This window comes from Oncorhynchus gorbuscha, linkage group LG13 (assembly GCF_021184085.1).
Source record: "Oncorhynchus gorbuscha isolate QuinsamMale2020 ecotype Even-year linkage group LG13, OgorEven_v1.0, whole genome shotgun sequence".
NCBI classification, from domain to species: Eukaryota; Metazoa; Chordata; class Actinopteri; order Salmoniformes; family Salmonidae; genus Oncorhynchus; species Oncorhynchus gorbuscha.
In genome coordinates, this window is record NC_060185.1 from 93,914,780 (window position 1) to 93,938,234 (window position 23,455).

The 23,455-nt window shown below is 43.8% G+C and overlaps 1 protein-coding gene across 3 annotated transcripts in view; it reads right to left on the reverse strand.

Annotated features, from left to right (window-relative positions):
* The window catches only part of LOC123993744 (annexin A6-like), a 133,891-nt gene that overhangs the window by 103,862 nt on the left and 6,574 nt on the right, over positions 1–23,455 (reverse strand). For all 3 annotated transcript variants that reach the window (XM_046296191.1, XM_046296192.1, XM_046296193.1), the window contains 9 exons: positions 19,160–19,254; positions 17,545–17,658; positions 16,866–16,956; positions 12,209–12,288; positions 11,731–11,787; positions 11,494–11,587; positions 11,029–11,124; positions 10,769–10,827; positions 9,681–9,803 (listed from right to left, as the gene is read on the reverse strand). In XM_046296191.1, the coding sequence (XP_046152147.1) occupies positions 9,681–9,803; positions 10,769–10,827; positions 11,029–11,124; positions 11,494–11,587; positions 11,731–11,787; positions 12,209–12,288; positions 16,866–16,956; positions 17,545–17,658; positions 19,160–19,254 (809 nt within the window). The remainder of the gene's footprint in view (positions 1–9,680; positions 9,804–10,768; positions 10,828–11,028; positions 11,125–11,493; positions 11,588–11,730; positions 11,788–12,208; positions 12,289–16,865; positions 16,957–17,544; positions 17,659–19,159; positions 19,255–23,455) is intronic.

Sequence of the window (23,455 nt, forward strand, 5' to 3'; positions counted from 1 at the left end):
ACTACAAAGCCTGAACTGGAAGAACATCTGGAAAAGGTCCACCAGGACATGAAAAGGCATGAGCAGATAATCATCCCACATGACATCCCACCTATTCAACCACCAGAATTCAATCTGGACACTGACCCTCCAAAATGGAGGGAAGTAGAGAACGTTGTCCGAAGAGCAAGAGCGGCCTCGGCTCCTGGGCCTAATGGAGTACCATACAAGCTCTACAAGAACGCCCGGATGTTCTACGCTTTCTTTGGAGGCTCATGAGGATAGTGTGGCAGAAGGAAATAATACCAAAGGCATGGCGAAGGGCTGGTGGTGTGCTAATCCCGAAAGAGAAGGATGCGACAGACATCAGTCAATTCCGACCAATCTCCCTTCTCAACGTCGAAGGGAAGATCTTTTTCAGTATAATAGCACAGAGGCTGTCCACTTATCTGGAAAGGAACAAGTACATTGATACATCTGTACAGAAAGCAGGCATTCCTGGTTTCTCTGGTTGCCTGGAACATACTAGTATGATTTGGCACCAGATCCAAACAGCTAAGAAGGACAAGAGAGACCTCTATGTCATCTTCCTCGACTTGGCCAATGCCTTTGGCTCAGTTCCCCATGAACTCCTCTGGGAATCCTTCAACATTTTCCACGTACCAGAACCCATCACTACACTGGTAAAGGCCTATTTCCAAGACCTGCAATTGTGTTTCACAACACCTGACTTCACAACAACATGGCAGCGCTTGGAAGTAGGCATAATGGCAGGCTGTACAATTTCTCCTCTGGCCTTCACTATGGCCATGGAAGTCATCATCAGGGCATCGAGATGGGTGGTCGGTGGTGAGAGAACTAAGGAAGGGCTCCGTCTCCCACCTATCCGAGCATACATGGATGACATGACTACACTGACCACCACTGCAGCATGCACCAGGCGGCTACTTGCAAAACTGCAGGATAACATCAAGTGGGCACGGATGAAAATCAAGCCAAGCAAATCTCGAAGCATCTCCATAGTCAAGGGACAGCTTAAAGATGTGAGGTTCTGCATTGGAGATGACCCGATACCAACGGTGTCTGAGCAACCCATCAAGAGCCTGGGTAGATGGTACAACGAAAGCCTCCGGGATAAAGATCAAGTGCAGCAAGTAAGGCAGGACATCGCCGACGGTCTTGAGAACATCAACAAGACCCTACTGCCTGGGAGGCTCAAGCTCTGGTGCCTACAGTTTGGACTTCTCCCCGGGTAATGTGGCCACTCACCGTCTATGAGGTCCCAATAACAACAGTGGAGAAGATGGAGCGAACCATTACCTCATACGTGAAGAAATGGCTGGGTGTCCCACGATGCCTGAGTAACATCGGCCTCTATGGCAAAGGGGTCCTTGAACTACCTCTTACAAGTCTAACGGAGGAGTACAAGTGCTCTAAAGTAAGACTTCAGATGACATTGAAGGACTCCAAAGACCAGACCATTAGCAAGGCTGCACCTCCCTACAAACTGGACGGAAATGGACATCATCCAATGCTGTGCAGCAAGCAACATCAGCCCTGAGACACCAAGACATTGTGGGGAATATCCAGCATGGAAGAGGAGGCTTTGGCCTGGCAGCAAGCAAACCAACGTTCCATAAGGCAACAACATCTGAACGCAGGAAGCTGGTGGTCGAGGAGGTGCGAAGACAGGAGGAGACTGCAAGAAGTGCAAAGGCTGTCTCTCTTGCTAAACAAGGGCAATGGACGCGGTGGGAAGGCCTGGAGAGGAGAAAGATCAACTGGAGTGAGCTTTGGCAAATGGAGGCAAGCAACATCAGCTTCATCATAAGAGCTGTTTATGATGTGCTTCCATCACCAAAAAATCTACATCAATGGTATGGCGAGGACTCGACCTGCCCCCTCTGCCCAGCTCCAGCGACTCTCAGGCATATAATGACAGGTTGCAAGACCAGCCTCTCACAAGGCCGCTACACCTGGAGGCACAATCAGGTCCTCAAGAGCCTGGCTGCAGCACTTGAGACCAAGAGGAGTGCAACCAATTCATTACCTCCAAAAACAAGCAATCCCGTCAAAACAACAACATTCATCCGGGAGGGACAGAAAAGGCCCAAGTATCTTCCTACAAAGCCAGAAACTGGACACCTAGCTATGGCCCGGGACTGGAAGATGCTTGTCGATATTGGCCAGCAACTCATTTTTCCACCTGAGATTGCTTCTACCAACCTTAGGCCAGACATGGTACTCTGGTCCCCTTCACGAAAGGCTGTGTACATCATAGAGCTCACAGTCCCTTGGGAAAACTCTGTTGAAGAGGCCTACGAACGTAAGAAACTGCGTTACACAGAGTTGGCAGCAGACGCAACTCAGCGTGGCTGGAATGCAAAAGTCTGGCCAGTTGAAGTGGGATGCAGAGGATTCGTGGCTTCTTCCATCATCAGGTTGCTGAAAGAACTTGGAATCCATGGACAGGCTCTGCGGCAGACCGTCAGAGCAGTTTCTCAAGCAGCTGAAAGAGGTAGCCAGTGGATCTGGATCAAACGGAAGGACCCTTGCTGGGCTATAACTTCATGACCCCTCACCCCCACCTGAGAACTCAATTCAGATCCCTCCAACTTGAGGAGGGCATATGAGGTATGCGGTCAGCTGTATGGCTGGCTCAGAGAAGAGGACGCCCCTGCCTTGCACAGTCCTGTGGGACATCTTAATTGGGCATGGGACACAAGCTAAGGCTTGATCACCCTTTAGCTGGCCACCTTTGATGAGGGTGTTTAGTGATTAAAGGCCGAAACACCCACTGATTCGAAGGCACACTACTGAGGATGTGTCCCAAAAATTGACATCTTACCCCAGTCTAAGAAATAAACCTCCCATGCCACTCTGTCAACATCACGGCAAATCTCATGCGAGTGCATTCCATCTATTGGCACAATGGACAGTTTTTAACATCTCGTCCCGTGTTTTATGATTCTGATTATCTGGACCAGTCCAGTGACTGCTGTGAAAGGACAGCTGACAACATAGGAAAGTCTGTGTGACAGCTTGGAGAGACAGCTGACCGGAGGGAATAGACCCCACTGGGGCTGTCATGGGTTAGCTACCCATGTTGGCAGTCTCCGACGCTGTTTCAGTATGTTGGAGACACCCACTAAGTGCTACTGAAAGTCAACAAAGGAACATACCCCTAGAGCCTGCGAGAGCTGGGGCGCAAGATGGCTCAACGACTGATCACACGGTTACGGACCCAGGAACGGAAACGACTACGAGTAGGAACACAGCACATGAGACAACCATAACAGCAGCAGGACACACACTTCAGGTGTGCAGCTGTGGTTGGGAGAGAGTAACATCGGCAAGGGGGTTAAGGATCCATCAAGGGAGGAAAAGGTGCTTGTTAGAGAAGCAGAGACAGGGACCTCGCATTGACCAGTACTTCTTACGAAGCAGCCAGTCAAATCAGTCGAATGAAGCACAGCGACGGGACGCAAACCAAAGTTCGCAGAGCATCAGCACCCCTGTAACTGAGGAGGATAACACAAGCACAGAAATGCCGGTGGATGAACTCACCCAACCACAGAGACCTCTAAAAGAGGAAAAGATCAAAGGGCACAGACCGAGTGTGAAGTGGCCCAAAGCCGTTGAAAAGAGAGAGTGGGAAACAATCAACAACGACCTGACAAAAATCTTGGAACAACAGGTAGGAAAAGCAGAGAAAAAGCTTGAAAGGATGGGAGACATTATCTACCACTACGGAGAAGAGCGCTTTGGCGTAAACGAAAGGAGAAGTGGCAAGACACCTCCCGCGCCAGCCAAATCTAGGAGACAGCAGGAGATCGAGATACTTGTCAGAGAGAGAAGGCAGCTGAGGAAGCAGTGGAAGAAGGCCTCTGATGCAGAGAGAGAAGGTCTCATGCTACTCCAAGCAGACATTAAATGTCGGCTGGCAACCTTGCGAAGAGCAGAAAACTTAAGGAAACTTCGTAGGAAAAAGGAACACTCAAGAACACGGTTCTATAAAAACCCCTTTAAGTTTGTCAAAGATCTCTTCGCAAAGGAAAAGTGCGGAATCCTAAAAACTACAAAGCCTGAACTGGAAGAACATCTGGAAAAGGTCCACCAGGACATGAAAAGGCATGAGCAGATAATCATCCCACATGACATCCCACCTATTCAACCACCAGAATTCAATCTGGACACTGACCCTCCAAAATGGAGGGAAGTAGAGAACGTTGTCCGAAGAGCAAGAGCGGCCTCGGCTCCTGGGCCTAATGGAGTACCATACAAGCTCTACAAGAACGCCCCGGATGTTCTACGCTTTCTTTGGAGGCTCATGAGGATAGTGTGGCAGAAGGAAATAATACCAAAGGCATGGCGAAGGGCTGGTGGTGTGCTAATCCCGAAAGAGAAGGATGCGACAGACATCAGTCAATTCCGACCAATCTCCCTTCTCAACGTCGAAGGGAAGATCTTTTCAGTATAATAGCACAGAGGCTGTCCACTTATCTGGAAAGGAACAAGTACATTGATACATCTGTACAGAAAGCAGGCATTCCTGGTTTCTCTGGTTGCCTGGAACATACTAGTATGATTTGGCACCAGATCCAAACAGCTAAGAAGGACAAGAGAGACCTCTATGTCATCTTCCTCGACTTGGCCAATGCCTTTGGCTCAGTTCCCCATGAACTCCTCTGGGAATCCTTCAACATTTTCCACGTACCAGAACCCATCACTACACTGGTAAAGGCCTATTTCCAAGACCTGCAATTGTGTTTCACAACACCTGACTTCACAACAACATGGCAGCGCTTGGAAGTAGGCATAATGGCAGGCTGTACAATTTCTCCTCTGGCCTTCACTATGGCCATGGAAGTCATCATCAGGGCATCGAGATGGGTGGTCGGTGGTGAGAGAACTAAGGAAGGGCTCCGTCTCCCACCTATCCGAGCATACATGGATGACATGACTACACTGACCACCACTGCAGCATGCACCAGGCGGCTACTTGCAAAACTGCAGGATAACATCAAGTGGGCACGGATGAAAATCAAGCCAAGCAAATCTCGAAGCATCTCCATAGTCAAGGGACAGCTTAAAGATGTGAGGTTCTGCATTGGAGATGACCCGATACCAACGGTGTCTGAGCAACCCATCAAGAGCCTGGGTAGATGGTACAACGAAAGCCTCCGGGATAAAGATCAAGTGCAGCAAGTAAGGCAGGACATCGCCGACGGTCTTGAGAACATCAACAAGACCCTACTGCCTGGGAGGCTCAAGCTCTGGTGCCTACAGTTTGGACTTCTCCCCGGGTAATGTGGCCACTCACCGTCTATGAGGTCCCAATAACAACAGTGGAGAAGATGGAGCGAACCATTACCTCATACGTGAAGAAATGGCTGGGTGTCCCACGATGCCTGAGTAACATCGGCCTCTATGGCAAAGGGGTCCTTGAACTACCTCTTACAAGTCTAACGGAGGAGTACAAGTGCTCTAAAGTAAGACTTCAGATGACATTGAAGGACTCCAAAGACCAGACCATTAGCAAGGCTGCACCTCCCCTACAAACTGGACGGAAATGGACATCATCCAATGCTGTGCAGCAAGCAACATCAGCCCTGAGACACCAAGACATTGTGGGGAATATCCAGCATGGAAGAGGAGGCTTTGGCCTGGCAGCAAGCAAACCAACGTTCCATAAGGCAACAACATCTGAACGCAGGAAGCTGGTGGTCGAGGAGGTGCGAAGACAGGAGGAGACTGCAAGAAGTGCAAAGGCTGTCTCTCTTGCTAAACAAGGGCAATGGACGCGGTGGGAAGGCCTGGAGAGGAGAAAGATCAACTGGAGTGAGCTTTGGCAAATGGAGGCAAGCAACATCAGCTTCATCATAAGAGCTGTTTATGATGTGCTTCCATCACCAAAAAATCTACATCAATGGTATGGCGAGGACTCGACCTGCCCCCTCTGCCCAGCTCCAGCGACTCTCAGGCATATAATGACAGGTTGCAAGACCAGCCTCTCACAAGGCCGCTACACCTGGAGGCACAATCAGGTCCTCAAGAGCCTGGCTGCAGCACTTGAGACCAAGAGGAGTGCAACCAATTCATTACCTCCAAAAACAAGCAATCCCGTCAAAACAACAACATTCATCCGGGAGGGACAGAAAAGGCCCAAGTATCTTCCTACAAAGCCAGAAACTGGACACCTAGCTATGGCCCGGGACTGGAAGATGCTTGTCGATATTGGCCAGCAACTCATTTTTCCACCTGAGATTGCTTCTACCAACCTTAGGCCAGACATGGTACTCTGGTCCCCTTCACGAAAGGCTGTGTACATCATAGAGCTCACAGTCCCTTGGGAAAACTCTGTTGAAGAGGCCTACGAACGTAAGAAACTGCGTTACACAGAGTTGGCAGCAGACGCAACTCAGCGTGGCTGGAATGCAAAAGTCTGGCCAGTTGAAGTGGGATGCAGAGGATTCGTGGCTTCTTCCATCATCAGGTTGCTGAAAGAACTTGGAATCCATGGACAGGCTCTGCGGCAGACCGTCAGAGCAGTTTCTCAAGCAGCTGAAAGAGGTAGCCAGTGGATCTGGATCAAACGGAAGGACCCTTGCTGGGCTATAACTTCATGACCCCTCACCCCCACCTGAGAACTCAATTCAGATCCCTCCAACTTGAGGAGGGCATATGAGGTATGCGGTCAGCTGTATGGCTGGCTCAGAGAAGAGGACGCCCCTGCCTTGCACAGTCCTGTGGGACATCTTAATTGGGCATGGGACACAAGCTAAGGCTTGATCACCCTTTAGCTGGCCACCTTTGATGAGGGTGTTTAGTGATTAAAGGCCGAAACACCCACTGATTCGAAGGCACACTACTGAGGATGTGTCCCAAAAATTGACATCTTACCCCAGTCTAAGAAATAAACCTCCCATGCCACTCTGTCAACATCACGGCAAATCTCATGCGAGTGCATTCCATCTATTGGCACAATGGACAGTTTTTAACATCTCGTCCCGTGTTTTATGATTCAGATAGCTAGTTAGAAAGACAGGGATATTGACAGAAAGCTAGTTAGATAGACAGATAGCTAGTTAGATACACAGGGAGGTAGACAGATAGCTAGTTAGATAGACAGATAGCTAGTTAGATAGACAGATAGCTAGTTAGATAGACAGATAGCTAGTTAGATAGACAGGGAGATAAACAGATAGATATACAGAGAGATATACAGATAGACAGATAGCTAGTTAGAAAGAAAGGGAGATATACAGATAGACAGATAGCTAGTTAGAAAGAAAGGGAGATATACAGATAGACAGATAGCTAGTTAGAAAGAAAGGGAGATATACAGATAGACAGATAGCTAGTTAGAAAGAAAGGGAGATATACAGATAGACAGATAGCTAGTTAGATAGACAGATAGTTAGAAAGACAGATAGCTAGTTAGATAGACAGAGAGATATACAGATAGACAGATAGCTAGTTAGATAGACAGATATCTAGTTAGATAGAAAGATAGCTAGTTAGATAGACAGAGAGATATACAGATAGCTAGTTAGATAGACAGAGAGATATACAGATATCTAGTTAGATAGACAGATAGTTAGAAAGACGGATAGACAGGGAGATAGTTAGATAGACAGATAGACAGATAGCTAGTTAGATATACAGATAGCTAGTTAGAAAGACAGGGATATTGACAGAAAGCTAGTTAGATAGACAGATAGCTAGAGATAGACAGATAGCTAGTTAGATAGACAGATAGCTAGTTAGATAGACAGATATCTAGTTAGATAGACAGATAGCTAGTTAGATAGACAGATAGCTAGTTAGATAGACAGATAGCTAGTTAGATAGACAGATAGCTAGTTAGATAGACAGATAGCTAGTTAGATAGACAGATAGCTAGTTAGATAGACAGATAGACAGAAAGTTAGATAGACAGACAGATAGCTAGTTAGATAGACAGACAGATAGCTAGTTAGATAGACAGATAGCTAGTTAGATACGACAGATAGACAGATAGCTAGTTAGATAGACAGATAGCTAGTTAGAACGACAGGGATAGACAGATAGCTAGTTAGATAGACAGATAGCTAGTTAGATAGACAGATAGCTAGTTAGATAGACAGACAGATAGCTAGTTAGATAGACAGACAGATAGCTAGTTAGATAGACAGATAGCTAGTTAGATAGACAGACAGATAGCTAGTTAGATAGACAGACAGATAGCTAGTTAGATAGACAGATAGCTAGTTAGATAGACAGATAGTTAGAAAGATGGATAGACAGGGATAGTTAGATAGACAGATAGCTAGTTAGAAAGACAGGGATATTGACAGAAAGCTAGTTAGATAGACAGATAGCTAGTTAGATACACAGGGAGATATACAGATAGACAGATAGCTAGTTAGAAAGACAGAGAGATAGACAGATAGACAAATAGCTAGTTAGAAAGACAGAGAGATAGACAGATAGACAAATAGCTAGTTAGAAAGACAGAGAGATAGCTAGTTAGATAGACAGACAGATAGCTAGTTAGATAGACAGACAGATAGCTAGTTAGATAGACAGATAGCTAGTTAGAAAGACAGGGAGATAGCTAGTTAGATAGACAGGGAGATATACAGATAGACAGATAGCTAGTTAGAAAGACAGAGAGATAGACAGATAGACAAATAGCTAGTTAGAAAGACAGGGAGATAGCTAGTTAGATAGACAGACAGATAGCTAGTTAGATAGACAGACAGATAGCTAGTTAGATAGACAGATAGCTAGTTAGAAAGACAGGGAGATAGCTAGTTAGATAGACAGACAGATAGCTAGTTAGATAGACAGACAGATAGCTAGTTAGATAGACAGATAGCTAGTTAGAAAGACAGGGAGATAGCTAGTTAGATAGACAGGGAGATATACAGATAGACAGATAGCTAGTTAGAAAGACAGAGAGATAGACAGATAGACAAATAGCTAGTTAGAAAGACAGGGAGATATCTAGTTAGATAGACAGACAGATAGCTAGTTAGATAGACAGACAGATAGCTAGTTAGATAGACAGATAGCTAGTTAGAAAGACAGGGAGATAGCTAGTTAGATAGACAGACAGATAGCTAGTTAGATAGACAGACAGATAGCTAGTTAGATAGACAGACAGATAGCTAGTTAGATAGACAGACAGATAGCTAGTTAGATAGACAGATAGCTAGTTAGATAGACAGATAGCTAGTTAGATAGACAGATAGCTAGTTAGATAGACAGACAGATAGCTAGTTAGATAGACAGATAGCTAGTTAGATAGACAGACAGATAGCTAGTTAGATAGACAGATAGCTAGTTAGATAGACAGATAGCTAGTTAGATAGACAGATAGCTAGTTAGATAGACAGATAGCTAGTTAGATAGACAGACAGATAGCTAGTTAGATAGACAGATAGCTAGTTAGATAGACAGATAGCTAGTTAGATAGACAGATAGCTAGTTAGATAGACAGACAGATAGCTAGTTAGATAGACAGATAGTTAGATAGACAGATAGCTAGTTAGATAGACAGGGAGGTAGACAGTAAGTATAGAGTCATAAAGTCACTCTTACTTCAGTCACTAGACAAGGTAACTAAGAACTAAGACAGAACTTCAAAGAAAAGGCATTGTAACATATATAGGATGAAAGCATCTATGGGTTTAAGATAAGTTAAGTTGTATCACCTTGATCATGTTGTACAGGGACTTCTCATAGCACATACGGAAGCACTCCCGAATATCCAGCATGTCTATCTCAGAACGACAGATCATGATCCTGATCAGAGTGTTGTCTTGCGTACCAAGACCCTGGAGAGAGAGAGAGGGAGGTTGAGGGGGGAGAGAGAGAGAGGGAGGTTAGAGATAAAGAAAGAAATAGAGACAGAGACAGAGAGAGAGGGAGAGGTAGAGATTGAGGGGGAGAGAGAGAGAGAGAGGGAGGTTAGAGATAAAGAAAGGGGGAGAGAGAGAAATAGGTTAGAGATAAAGAAAGAAATAGAGACAGAGACAGAGACAGAGAGAGAGAGAGGGAGAGATTGAGGGGGAGAGAGAGAGAGAGAGAGAGAGAGAGAGAGAGAGAGAGAGAGAGAGAGAGAGAGAGAGAGAGAGAGAGAGAGAGAGAGAGAGAGAGAGAGAGAGAGAGAGAGAGAGAGGGGGAGAGAGAGAGGGGGAGAGAGAGAGAGAGAGGGAGAGGGGAGAGGGGGGGGAGAGAGAGAGGGAGGTGAGAGATAAAGAAAGAAATAGAGAGAAATAGAGACAGAGAGAGAGGGAATGTTGGTCAGAGTGAGGTTGGTATGACTGAGGTTGGTATGACTGAGGTTGGTATGACTGAGGTTAGTATGACTGAGGTTGGTCAGACTGAGGTTAGTATGACTGAGGTTGGTATGACTGAGGTTGGTATGACTGAGGTTAGTATGACTGAGGTTGGTATGACTGAGGTTAGTATGACTGAGGTTGGTATGACTGAGGTTAGTATGACTGAGGTTGGTATGACTGAGGTTAGTATGACTGAGGTTGGTATGACTGAGGTTAGTATGACTGAGGTTGGTATGACTGAGGTTAGTATGACTGAGGTTAGTATGACTGAGGTTGGTATGACTGAGGTTATATGACTGAGGTTGGTATGACTGAGGTTAGTATGACTGAGGTTGGTATGACTGAGGTTGGTATGACTGAGGTTAGTATGACTGAGGTTGGTATGACTGAGGTTAGTATGACTGAGGTTGGTATGAGTGCAGCTGAGCCTGAGAGAAGAATAAAACGTTGAGGTTCACCTTCATAGACTTGTAGAGGCGCTTGGCGAAGTACATAGGTACACTCCTGATGCACTGAACTGTAGGAGACAAGACGCACAGGACAGACATGTTGAAATAAGAGTTTGTGGATGACTTGACTAGGTATGATCTTTTAGCCTGATTAAACCACACTGAACGACGGTGAGTGAACTCAACGGTGTTCAATTTGATTTCAATTGGGTTCAGTCTGATTCAGACAGGAACGTCATGTGTGTTATCAGAAAGAGTCCAACGCGTACCGACAGCCAACATGAGTCTCTCAAAGTCCCCAGACAGCTCACTCTTGATGCTGTCCTCTATGGGCTTCTCTGCTATCTCCTGGTACTTATCAAACACTGCAGGAGGAAGACAAGAGAACGGAGTCATTCCCTGTATCCTAGTCAGTGAACTACTGAGACCAGACCACAGACACATAACTCAGCAGCCTGATACAACCAGGATCCCTGTGTGTTGTGGGTGTGACAAGAACGGACCGATTCACACTAGTAAATGTCACACTGTGACGTCATAATGGATGCGTTCCAAATGGAACCCTATTCGTTACATAGTGCACACTACTGTTAACATCTATGGGTTATAGATAGAGCACTATGTAGGGAGTAGGGTGCCATTTGGGATGTAACCAGTGTTCTGGTCAGGGGCTGAGGTTATGATACTGTTGTCCCACTCAGCCTCATGTTTATGTACCCCGGTGTTATACTCACCCATCTGGAGGTGGTTGACACTGCGGTTTCCCAGCAACATAATGAAAATGGACTCCTCTGTGCCCCACTGCTCCTCCCCGGCTGCAAACAGCGCCTGAAAGCGTTGAAAAGTGTTGAAAAGGGATAGTTACAGACAGGTAGAAAGGACTCGATCAGGTTAGGAAGGGAAAGGGAAGAAACAGTTGGTGGGTTTGTATTGCGGTGAACGTGTTCTGTACTACTGCTTCAAACACTCACCTGAGCATCCTCCTCCACTAGGTCTGCATGCACTACTCCTGGTTCATCTCTGGTTCCCTGGAGACACACACACACAGACACACACACACACACACACACACACACACACACACACACACACACACACACACACACACACACACACACACACACACACACACACACACACACACACACACACACACACACACACACACACACACACACACACACACACACACACACACACACACACAGACACAGACACAGACACAGACACAGACACACACAGACACAGACACACACACACACACACACAATGTTTGACTAAACAGCTACGCAAGTGCTTTGGTTAGGACAACAACAAGTTAGTTAACAGATTGGTTATATCTACTTACAAAAACGAAAAACTCAACCTAGAAAAACAAGCTATTGACAGCCTTTCAAATCATAAAATCATATTAGATCCACTATGGCTACTGGCATAGCATTAACTAACCTGGAGTAAAACAACCAGCATCTTCTTAAAGTGTCCGGAGGTGTCTCCTGTAACGTCCTCCTCGATGTCTGAGCCATAAGCTGAAGACAGTAACAACACAGACAGTTAATAGTCTGAGCCGTATGCTGAAGACAGTAACAACACAGACAGTTAATAGTCTGAGCCGTATGCTGAAGACAGTAACAACACAGACAGTTAATAGTCTGAGCCGTATGCTGAAGACAGTAACAACACAGACAGTTAATAGTCTGAGCCGTATGCTGAAGACAGTAACAACACAGACAGTTAGCAGTCTGAGCCGTATGCTGAAGACAGTAACAACACAGACAGTTAATAGTCTGAGCCGTATGCTGAAGACAGTAACAACACAGGCAGTTAATAGTCTGAGCCGTATGCTGAAGACAGTAACAACACAGACAGTTAATAGTCTGAGCCATATGCTGAAGACAGTAACAACACAGACAGTTAATAGTCTGAGCCGTATGCTGAAGACAGTAACAACACAGACAGTTAATAGTCTGAGCCGTATGCTGAAGACAGTAACAACACAGACAGTTAATAGTCTGAGCCGTATGCTGAAGACAGTAACAACACAAGACAGTTAATAGTCTGAGCCGTATGCTGAAGACAGTAACAACACAGACAGTTAATAGTCTGAGCCGTATGCTGAAGACAGTAACAACACAGACAGTTAATAATACACCCAGGATTTCACTGGAATATGCTGTGTTTGTTATATGTCATACAGTAGCTGTACAGATGTCTCATCTTAATTTGACCAGTTTCTCGCAGCAGGAAAATAATACGGAAGCAACAGGAAATGTGAATTCAAGTGGAAATTACAAACTTCACACTACAAGATGCTGAACTTTTGAGCAGTTTTCTTCAGTGGTTAGCTTCAAGGTAGACAATTCTGGACTGATGTACAGTGGGCTTTTCTGGTGCTTTCGCGTCTGTCGTGTCTTCATATAATAATATAATAATAATATATGCCATTTAGCAGACGCTTTTATCCAAAGCGACTTACAGTCATGTGTGCATACATTCTACGTATGGGTGGTCCCGGGGATCGAACCCACTACCCTGGCGTTACAAGCGCCATGCTCTACCAACTGAGCTACGGAAGGACCAACTGTAGCACCCAGGTGGGTGCTACACATCGGTAGTGGGCGAAATCTACCCATGGGAGTTTGACTTCAGAGACTACTACTGGAGAGCTCTGGGCCAGGGTGCCCTGATGGACAGCTCTGGACCAGTCTAACACCCCCTGGATGTGACCCCCCCCCTCTCTGTTTCATCTCTGAACTGCCTCTACTCTAGCCTTCCTCCTGGTGCCGATTGCCCAAGCCATTAATGAACTAACCTTGCCTGTCATGATCGGCCATTGACTATTTGTTTGTGTTTTTCAAAACTGCATGTCTTTTTGTTGTTGTTGTTGTTTAAAGCACTCTGAGTCGCTTTGGATAAAAGCGTCTGCTAAATGGCATATATTATTATTATTATTATTATAATGGAAAGCGCTATAAAATAGGTATTATTATTATTATTATATGGCATACTGTATGTCATAATGAGTGACTTTTTGCTCTCATAATGATCATGTTCTGATGCTCAAGATCAAGATCGATTGTTTGATGGACATTCAGCTTCTAACGAGATGAAGGAAATGCAGTTGAAGTCGATAGTTTACATACACTTTAGCCAAATACATTTAAACTCAGTTTGTCACAATTCCTGACATTTAATCCTAGTAAAAATTCCCTGTTTTAGGTCATTTATGATCACCACTTTATTTTACGAATGTGAAATGTCAGAATAATAGTAGAGAGAATGATTTACTTCAGCTTTTATTTATTTCATCACATTCCCAGTGGGTCAGAAGTTTACACACACAATACTACAATTAGTATTTGGTAGCATTGCTTTTAAATTGTTTAACCTGGGTCAAACGTTTCGGGTAGCCTTCCACAAGCTTCTCACAATAAGTTGGGTGAATTCTGGCCCATTCCTCCTGACAGAGCTGGTGTAACTGAGTCTGCTTGGGATCATTGTTCATTTGGAAGAACTATTTGTGAACTAGCTTTAACTTCCTGACTGATGTCTTGAGATGTTGCTTCAATATATCAACATAATTTTCCATCCTCATGATACCATCTATTTTGTGAAGTGCACCAGTCCCTAATCTAGCAAAGCACCCCACAACATGATGCTGCCACCCTCGCACCTAACGGTTGGGATGGTGTTCTTCGGCTTGCAAGCCTCCCCCTTGCTGAGCGGCCTTTCAGGTTATGTCGATATAGGACTCGTTTTACTGTGGATATAGATACTTTTGTACCTGTTTCCTCCAGCATCTTCACAAGGCCCTTTGCTGTTGTTCTAGGATTGATTTGCACTTTTCGCACTAAAGTATGTTCATCTCTAGGAGACAGAACGCGTCTCCTTCCTGAGCGGTATGACGGCTGTGTGGTCCCATAGTGTTTATACTTGCGTACTATTGTTTGTACAGATGAACGTGGAACCTTCAGGCATTTGGAAATTGCTTCCAAGGATGAACCAGAGTTGTGGAAGTCTACAATTTTTTTCTGAGGACTTGGCTGTTTTTCTTTTGATTTTCCCATGATGTCAAGCAAAGAGGCACTGAGTTTGAAGATAGTCTTTCAACTACATCCACAGGTACACCTCCAATTGACTCAAATGATGTCAATTAGCCTATCAGAAGCTTCTAAAGCCATGACATCATTTTCTGGAATTTTCAATGCTGTCTAAAGGCACAGTCAACTTATTGTATGTAAACTTCTGACCCACTGGAATTGTGATACAGTGAATTATAAGTGAAATAATCTGTCTGTAAACAATTGTTGGAAAAATGACTTGTGTCATGCACAAAGTAGATGTCCTAAACGACTTGCCAAAACTATTTGTTAACAAGAAATTAGTTTAGTGGTTGAAAAATGAGGTTTAATGAATCCAACCTAAGTCTATGTAAACTTCAAACGTCATCTTACCATCTAATGGGAGGGAGGAAATATATCTTACCATCTATTCTAATGGAAGGAAGAAATATATCTTACCATCTAATGGGAGGGAGGAAATATATCTTACCATCTAATGGGAGGGAGGAAATATATCTTACCATCTAATGGGAGGGAGGAAATATATCTTACCATCTAATGGGAGGGAGGAAATATATCTTACCATCTAATGGGAGGGAGGAAATATATCTTACCATCTAATGGGAGGGAGGAAATATATCTTACCATCTAATGGGAGGGAGGAAATATATCTTACCATCTAATGGGAGGGAGGAAATATATCTTACCATCTAATGGGAGGGAGGAAATATATCTTACCATCTAATGGGAGGGAGGAAATATATCTTACCATCTAATGGGAGGGAGGAAATATATCTTACCATCTAATGGGAGGGAGGAAATATATCTTACCATCTATTCTAATGGAAGGAAGAAATATATCTTACCATCTAATGGGAGGGAGGAAATATATCTTACCATCTAATGGGAGGGAGGAAATATATCTTACCATCTAATGGGAGGGAGGAAATATATCTTACCATCTAATGGGAGGGAGGAAATATATCTTACCATCTAATGGGAGGGAGGAAATATATCTTACCATCTAATGGGAGGGAGGAAATATATCTTACCATCTAATGGGAGGGAGGAAATATATCTTACCATCTAATGGGAGGGAGGAAATATATCTTACCATCTAATGGGAGGGAGGAAATATATCTTACCATCTAATGGGAGGGAGGAAATATATCTTACCATCTAATGGGAGGGAGGAAATATATCTTACCATCTAATGGGAGGGAGGAAATATATCTTACCATCTAATGGGAGGGAGGAAATATATCTTACCATCTAATGGGAGGGAAATATATCTTACCATCTAATGGAAATATATCTTACCATCTAATGGGAGGGAGGAAATATATCTTACCATCTATTCTAATGGAAGGAAGAAATATATCTTACCATCTAATGGGAGGGAGGAAATATATCTTACCATCTAATGGGAGGGAGGAAATATATCTTACCATCTAATGGGAGGGAGGAAATATATCTTACCATCTAATGGGAGGGAGGAAATATATCTTACCATCTAATGGGAGGGAGGAAATATATCTTACCATCTAATGGGAGGGAGGAAATATATCTTACCATCTATTCTAATGGAAGGAAGAAATATATCTTACCATCTAATGGGAGGGAGGAAATATATCTTACCATCTAATGGGAGGGAGGAAATATATCTTACCATCTAATGGGAGGGAGGAAATATATCTTACCATCTAATGGGAGGGAGGAAATATATCTTACCATCTAATGGGAGGGAGGAAATATATCTTACCATCTAATGGGAGGGAGGAAATATATCTTACCATCTATTCTAATGGAAGGAAGTAATATATCTTACCATATAATGGGAGGGAGGAAATATATCTTACCATCTAATGGGAGGGAGGAAATATATCTTACCATCTAATGGGAGGGAGGAAATATATCTTACCATCTAATGGGAGGGAGGAAATATATCTTACCATCTAATGGGAGGGAGGAAATATATCTTACCATCTAATGGGAGGGAGGAAATATATCTTACCATCTAATGGGAGGGAGGAAATATATCTTACCATCCTTGTATGCCTCCACCAGGTTGTGTATCTGTTGGTTGTTCCTGGAGGCCAAGACTTCAATCAGGCACTTCTCATCTGTTCCTGCCCCCTTATAAATAAAGAATTACATTAAATACAGAATGGCAAATGTTACTTACTAGGCTGTGTAACAGTTATTTAGTATGTTGTGTCTGATGTGGGTATTCTCAATTCTTATCATTTTCCTATTTCTTTTACTTCCTAAATATAATCATTTGATGGCATCACGGGTCTCTACTACAGAATCTCACTTTGATGACATCACGGGTCTCTACTACAGAATCTCACTTTGATGACATCACGGGTCTCTACTACAGAATCTCACTTTGATGACATCACGGGTCTCTACTACAGAATCTCACTTTGATGACATCACGGGTCTCTACTACAGAATCTCACTTTGATGACATCATGGGTCTCTACTACAGAATCTCACTTTGATGACATCACGGGTCTCTACTACAGAATCTCACTTTGATGGCATCACGGGTCTCTACTACAGAATCTCACTTTGATGGCATCACGGGTCTCTACTACAGAATCTCACTTTGATGACATCACGGGTCTCTACTACAGAATCTCACTTTGATGGCATTACGGGTCTCTACTACAGAATCTCACTTTGATGGCAGCACGGGTCTCTACTACAGAATCTCACTTTGATGGCATCATGGATCTCTTTGGCGTCATGGTAGGCCTGGGGTCTCATCAGACTGACGATGAGGCGTTCAAACTTCCCCGTCAGCTCATACTTCAGGTCGTCTATCAGGTTCTGGGGAAGAGAGTCATGTCTGTTATGAAGTTACCCTCCTCTCGTGGTGTGTGCACACTGAATTGTGAGTAGCAAATGGACTGGAAAAAACTTACCTCAAAGAACTCAACATAATTGGTAAGAGACACATGTCTGTTATGAAGTTATCCTGTCATGAAGTGTGAGACAATGTGCAGAAGGCTCAGTAAACCATATTGAGTGAGTTCAACAAAGCTTCTGTTTGAGGTGAACCTGTTACTTAGTAACAATTTCAGATGATGAACAATTTGAATGAACATTCCAAAATGTTTATAGTTTAAAAATTAAACAGCTAATTTTTGTAAGTATAAACTGTGGCGGTTTAAGGGACAGTAATCAACCTTTAAATGACTTTGCTATTCCTACTAGATGTAATAGAAAGCCTACAGGGTTACATTATTATTTGTAGTGGCAGTTCAGAACCCGAAACGGACACCGACGTTCGCTGCACACTACATTCTCAGACTGTTAGCTAACGTTAGCACAAAACAAATGTTAGCTAACATTAGCACAAAACAAATGTTAGCTAACGTTAGCACAAAACAAATGTTAGCTAACGTTAGCACAAAACAAATGTTAGCTAACGTTAGCACAAAACAAATGTTAGCTAACGTTAGCACAAAACAAATGTTAGCTAACGTTAGCACAAAACAAATGTTAGCTAACGTTAGCACAAAACAAATGTTAGCTAACGTTAGCACAAAACAAATGTTAGCTGACGTTAGCACAAAACAAATGTTAGCTAACGTTAGCACAAAACAAATGTTAGCTAACGTTAGCACAAAACAAATGTTAGCTAACGTTAGCACAAAACAAATGTTAGCTGACGTTAGCACAAAACAAATGTTAGCTAACGTTAGCACAAAACAAATGTTAGCTAACGTTAGCACAAAACAAATGTTAGCTGACGTTAGCACAAAACAAATGTTAGCTAACGTTAGCACAAAACAAATGTTAGCTAACGTTAGCACAAAACAAATGTTAGCTTAACGTCCTGAATTTAACTAAGAATGTATTGTACCTTCTAACAAATGGGCTGAATTGTGTCATTTGTGGTAAAGCTTTATTTTGCAGCGTGGTTTTAGCTGGTACTTACCTGATCCAGTATTGACCGGGCATTAACTACAGATCATAGAGTGGGTCACAGTAACAATGGATACTCAAAGCATTCAACACCAAATTATACATAGTGATGTTTATGTAAACACAAAACACAAAAAACCACTGACTGTAATTTCTATGCAATCCAGGTCCAGCTCTGGAAAGGTACAGAAATGTGATGATAGACGTGATGTTAGATGTTATGATGTGATGTTAGATGTTATGATGTGATGTTAGATGTTATGACGTGATGTTGGATGTTATGATGTGATGTTGGATGTTATGATGTGATGTTAGATGTTATGAAGTGATGTTGGATGTTTTGATGTGATGTTAGATGTTTTGATGTGATGTTGGATGGTACGATGTGATTTTCCTGTACCTTCCCATAGCTAGACTTGTACGCCTGTACAATCTCCTGTCTCTGAGCATTGCTTCGGCCAGTGACCAAATCCAAGATGGCCTCCTTGTCGCTGCCTGTAGAGAACAGAGGAAGATCATCAGTGACATCATCAGCAATATTTGACCTTCGAACTGTCTAAGTCAGGGCTGCCCAAACCCTGTTCCTGGAAAGCTACACCATTGATGGATTATATTCTGTTTCTATAAGATACCCTCCTGTACATTATTGGTCCAGCCCCAGTTGTAACTAATCTGATTCTTATCAACCAGCTAATTGTTAGAATCAGGTGTGCTATATTAGAGTTAGAGTTAAAACCTACAGGAGGGTATCTCTCTAGGAACAGGGTTGGAGTTAAAACCTACAGGAGGGTAGCTCTAGGAACAGGGTTGGAGTTAAAACCTACAGGAGGGTAGCTCTCTAGGAACAGGGTTGGAGTTTAAACCTACAGGAGGGTAGCTCTCTAGGAACAGGGTTGGAGTTTAAACCTACAGGAGGGTAGCTCTCTAGGAACAGGGTTAGTGTGAAAACCTACAGGAGGGTAGCTCTCTAGGAACAGGGTTGGAGTTAAAACGGACAATTTATTTATTTTTATTATTATTATTATGTTTATTCTTGGGCCTCTATAACTATATCTATTGTTTTTATTTTATTTTTGTTGTTGTGTGATTTGGACTAATTCCCTCTACCACACGGAACCCCACTAATCTACTGACGGAACGCAAGAGGTGGCTAACAACAGACCCCCTTCCTATGCTAGCTTGCTACCGATGTCCTGGCTAGCTGTCTAAATCGCCTTGACCCCGAAACCAACCACTCCACTCTCTGGACTCTTTTGATCACTCGACTAAGGATGCCTCTCCTTAATGTCAATATGTCTTGTCCATTGCTGTTCTGGTTAGTGTTTATTGGCTTATTTCACTGTAGAGCCTCTAGTCCTGCTCACTATACATTATCCAATTTATTAGTTCCACCACCCACACATGCAATGACATCTCCTGGTTTCAATGATGTTTCTAGAGACAATATCTCTCTCTTCATCACTCAATACCTAGGTTTACCTCCACTGTATTCACATCCTACCATACCTTTGTCTGTACATTATACCTTGATGCTATTTTATCGCCCCCAGAAACCTCCTTTTACTCTCTGTTCCAGACGTTATAGACGACCAATTCTTATTGCTTTTAGCCGTACCCTTATTCTTCTCCTCCTATGTTCCTCTGGCGATGTAGAGGTGAATCCAGGCCCTGCAATGCCTAGCTCCACTCCTATTCCCCAGGCGCTCTCTTTTGATGACTTCTGTAACCGTAATAGCCTTGGTTTCATGCATGTTAACATTAGAAGCCTCCTCCCTAAGTTTGTTCTATTCACTGCTTTAGCACACTCTGCCAAGCCGGATGTTCTAGCTGTGTCTGAATCCTGGCTTAGGAAGACCACCAAAAATTCTGAAATTTTAATTCCAAATTACAACATTTTCAGACAAGATAGAACTGCCAAAGGGGGCGGTGTTGCAATCTACTGCAAAGATAGCCTGCAGAGTTCTGTCCTACTATCCAGGTCTGTACCCAAACAATTTGAACTTCTACTTCTAAAAATCCACCTCTCTAAAAACAAGTCTCTCACCGTTGCCGCCTGCTATAGACCACCCTCTGCCCCCAGCTGTGCTCTGGACACCATATGTGAACTGATTGCCCCCCATCTATCTTCAGAGCTCGTGCTGCTAGGCGACCTAAACTGGAACATGCTTAACACCCCAGCCATCCTACAATCTAAACTTGATGCCCTCAATCTCACTCAAATTATCAATGAACCTACCAGGTACCCCCCCAAAGCCTTAAACACGGGCACCCTCATAGATATCATCCTAACCAACTTCCCCTCTAAATACACCTCTGCTGTCTTCAACCAAGATCTCAGCGATCACTGCCTCATTGCCTGCATCCGTAATGGGTCAGCGGTCAAACGACCTCCACTCATCACTGTAAAGCGCTCCCTGAAACACTTCAGCGAGCAGGCCTTTCTAATCGACCTGGTCGGGGTATCCTGGAAGGATATTGATCTCATCCCGTCAGTAGAGGATGCCTGGATATTTTTTTTAAATGCCTTCCTAACCATCTTAAATAAACATGCCCCATTCAAGAAATTTAGAACCAGGAACAGATATAGCCCTTGGTTCTCCCCAGACCTGACTGCCCTTAACCAACACAAAAACATCCTATGGCGTTCTGCATTAGCATCGAACAGCCCCCCGTGATATGCAGCTATTCAGGGAAGCTAGAAACCGTTATACACAGGCAGTTAGAAAAGCCAAGGCTAGCTTTTTCAAGCAGAAATTTGCTTCCTGCAACACTAACTCAAAAAAGTTCTGGGACACTGTAAAGTCCATGGAGAATAAGAACACCTCCTCCCAGCTGCCCACTGCACTGAAGATAGGAAACACTGTCACCACTGATAAATCCACCATAATTGAGAATTTCAATAAGCATTTTTCTACGGCTGGCCATGCTTTCCACCTGGCTACTCCTACCCCGGTCAACAGCACTGCACCCCCAACAGCAACTCGCCCAAGCCTTCCCCATTTCTCCTTCTCCCAAATCCATTCTGCTGATGTTCTGAAAGAGCTGAAAAATCTGGACCCCTACAAATCAGCCGGGCTAGACAATCTGGACCCTTTCTTTCTAAAATGATCTGCCGAAATTGTTGCCACCCCTATTACTAGCCTGTTCAACCTCTCTTTCGTGTCGTCTGAGATTCCCAAAGATTGGAAAGCAGCTGCGGTCATCCCCCTCTTCAAAGGGGGGGGACACTCTTGACCCAAACTGCTACAGACCTATATCTATCCTACCATGCCTTTCTAAGGTCTTCGAAAGCCAAGTCAACAAACAGATTACCGACCATTTCGAATCTAACCATACCTTCTCTGCTATGCAATCTGGTTTCAGAGCTGGTCATGGGTGCACCTCAGCCACGCTCAAGGTCCTAAACGATATCTTAACCGCCATCGATAAGAAACATTACTGTGCAGCCGTATTCATTGATCTGGCCAAGGCTTTCGATTCTGTCAACCACCACATCCTCATCGGCAGACTCGACAGCCTTGGTTTCTCAAATGATTGCCTCGGATGGTTCACCAACTACTTCTCTGATAGAGTTCAGTGTGTCAAATCGGAGGGTCTGCTGTCCGGACCTCTGGCAGTCTCTATGGGGGTGCCACAGGGTTCAATTCTTGGACCGACTCTCTTCTCTGTATACATCAATGAGGTCGCTCTTGCTGCTGGTGAGTCCCTGATCCACCTATACGCAGACGACACCATTCTGTATACTTCCGGCCCTTCTTTGGACACTGTGTTAACAACCCTCCAGGCAAGCTTCAATGCCATACAACTCTCCTTCCGTGGCCTCCAATTGCTCTTAAATACAAGTAAAACTAAATCCATGCCCTTCAACCGATCGCTACCTGCACCTACCCGCCTGTCCAACATCACTACTCTGTACGGCTCTGACTTAGAATACGTGGACAACTACAAATACTTAGGTGTCTGGTTAGACTGTAAACTCTCCTTCCAGACCCATATCAAACATCTCCAATCCAAAGTTAAATCTAGAATTGGCTTCCTATTTCGCAACAAAGCATCCTTCACTCATGCTGCCAAACATTTTTAGATTTGCTAACTTCTTAGTAATGACTCGGGACGTCGGTTTTGATAAGAAAGCTTCTTTTAGTAAGAATACTTGTTTACGTTACATTTAACAACAATGGTTTTGGTACAGAGCAATGCAGGTAAGATGCTGTCGGAAAGTCAGCTACAATCCCCACAAACACCTGCACATAATTGGCGCGTTATCACTCATTCCTCCCGCAAGGCATTCTGGGACTTGCAGTCAAAAAGCAGAATTCAACACAACCCAATACAATTACATATGCAAATAAATCTAAAGAATTATCTCAAATATCTCAGCTCAAAGAATGAACTTAAACATTAACTCAAACACATTAAAGTTACAACAAACATACCCTTGTAAAACTGACCATCCTACCAATCCTCGACTTTGGCGATGTCATTTACAAAATAGTCTCCAATACCCTACTCAACAAATTGGATGCAGTCTATCACAGTGCAATCCGTTTTGTCACCAAAGCCCCATATACTACCCACCATTGCGACCTGTACGCTCTCGTTGGCTGGCCCTCGCTTCATACTCGTCGCCAAACCCACTGGCTCCATGTCATCTACAAGACCCTGCTAGGTAAAGTCCCCCCTTATCTCAGCTCGC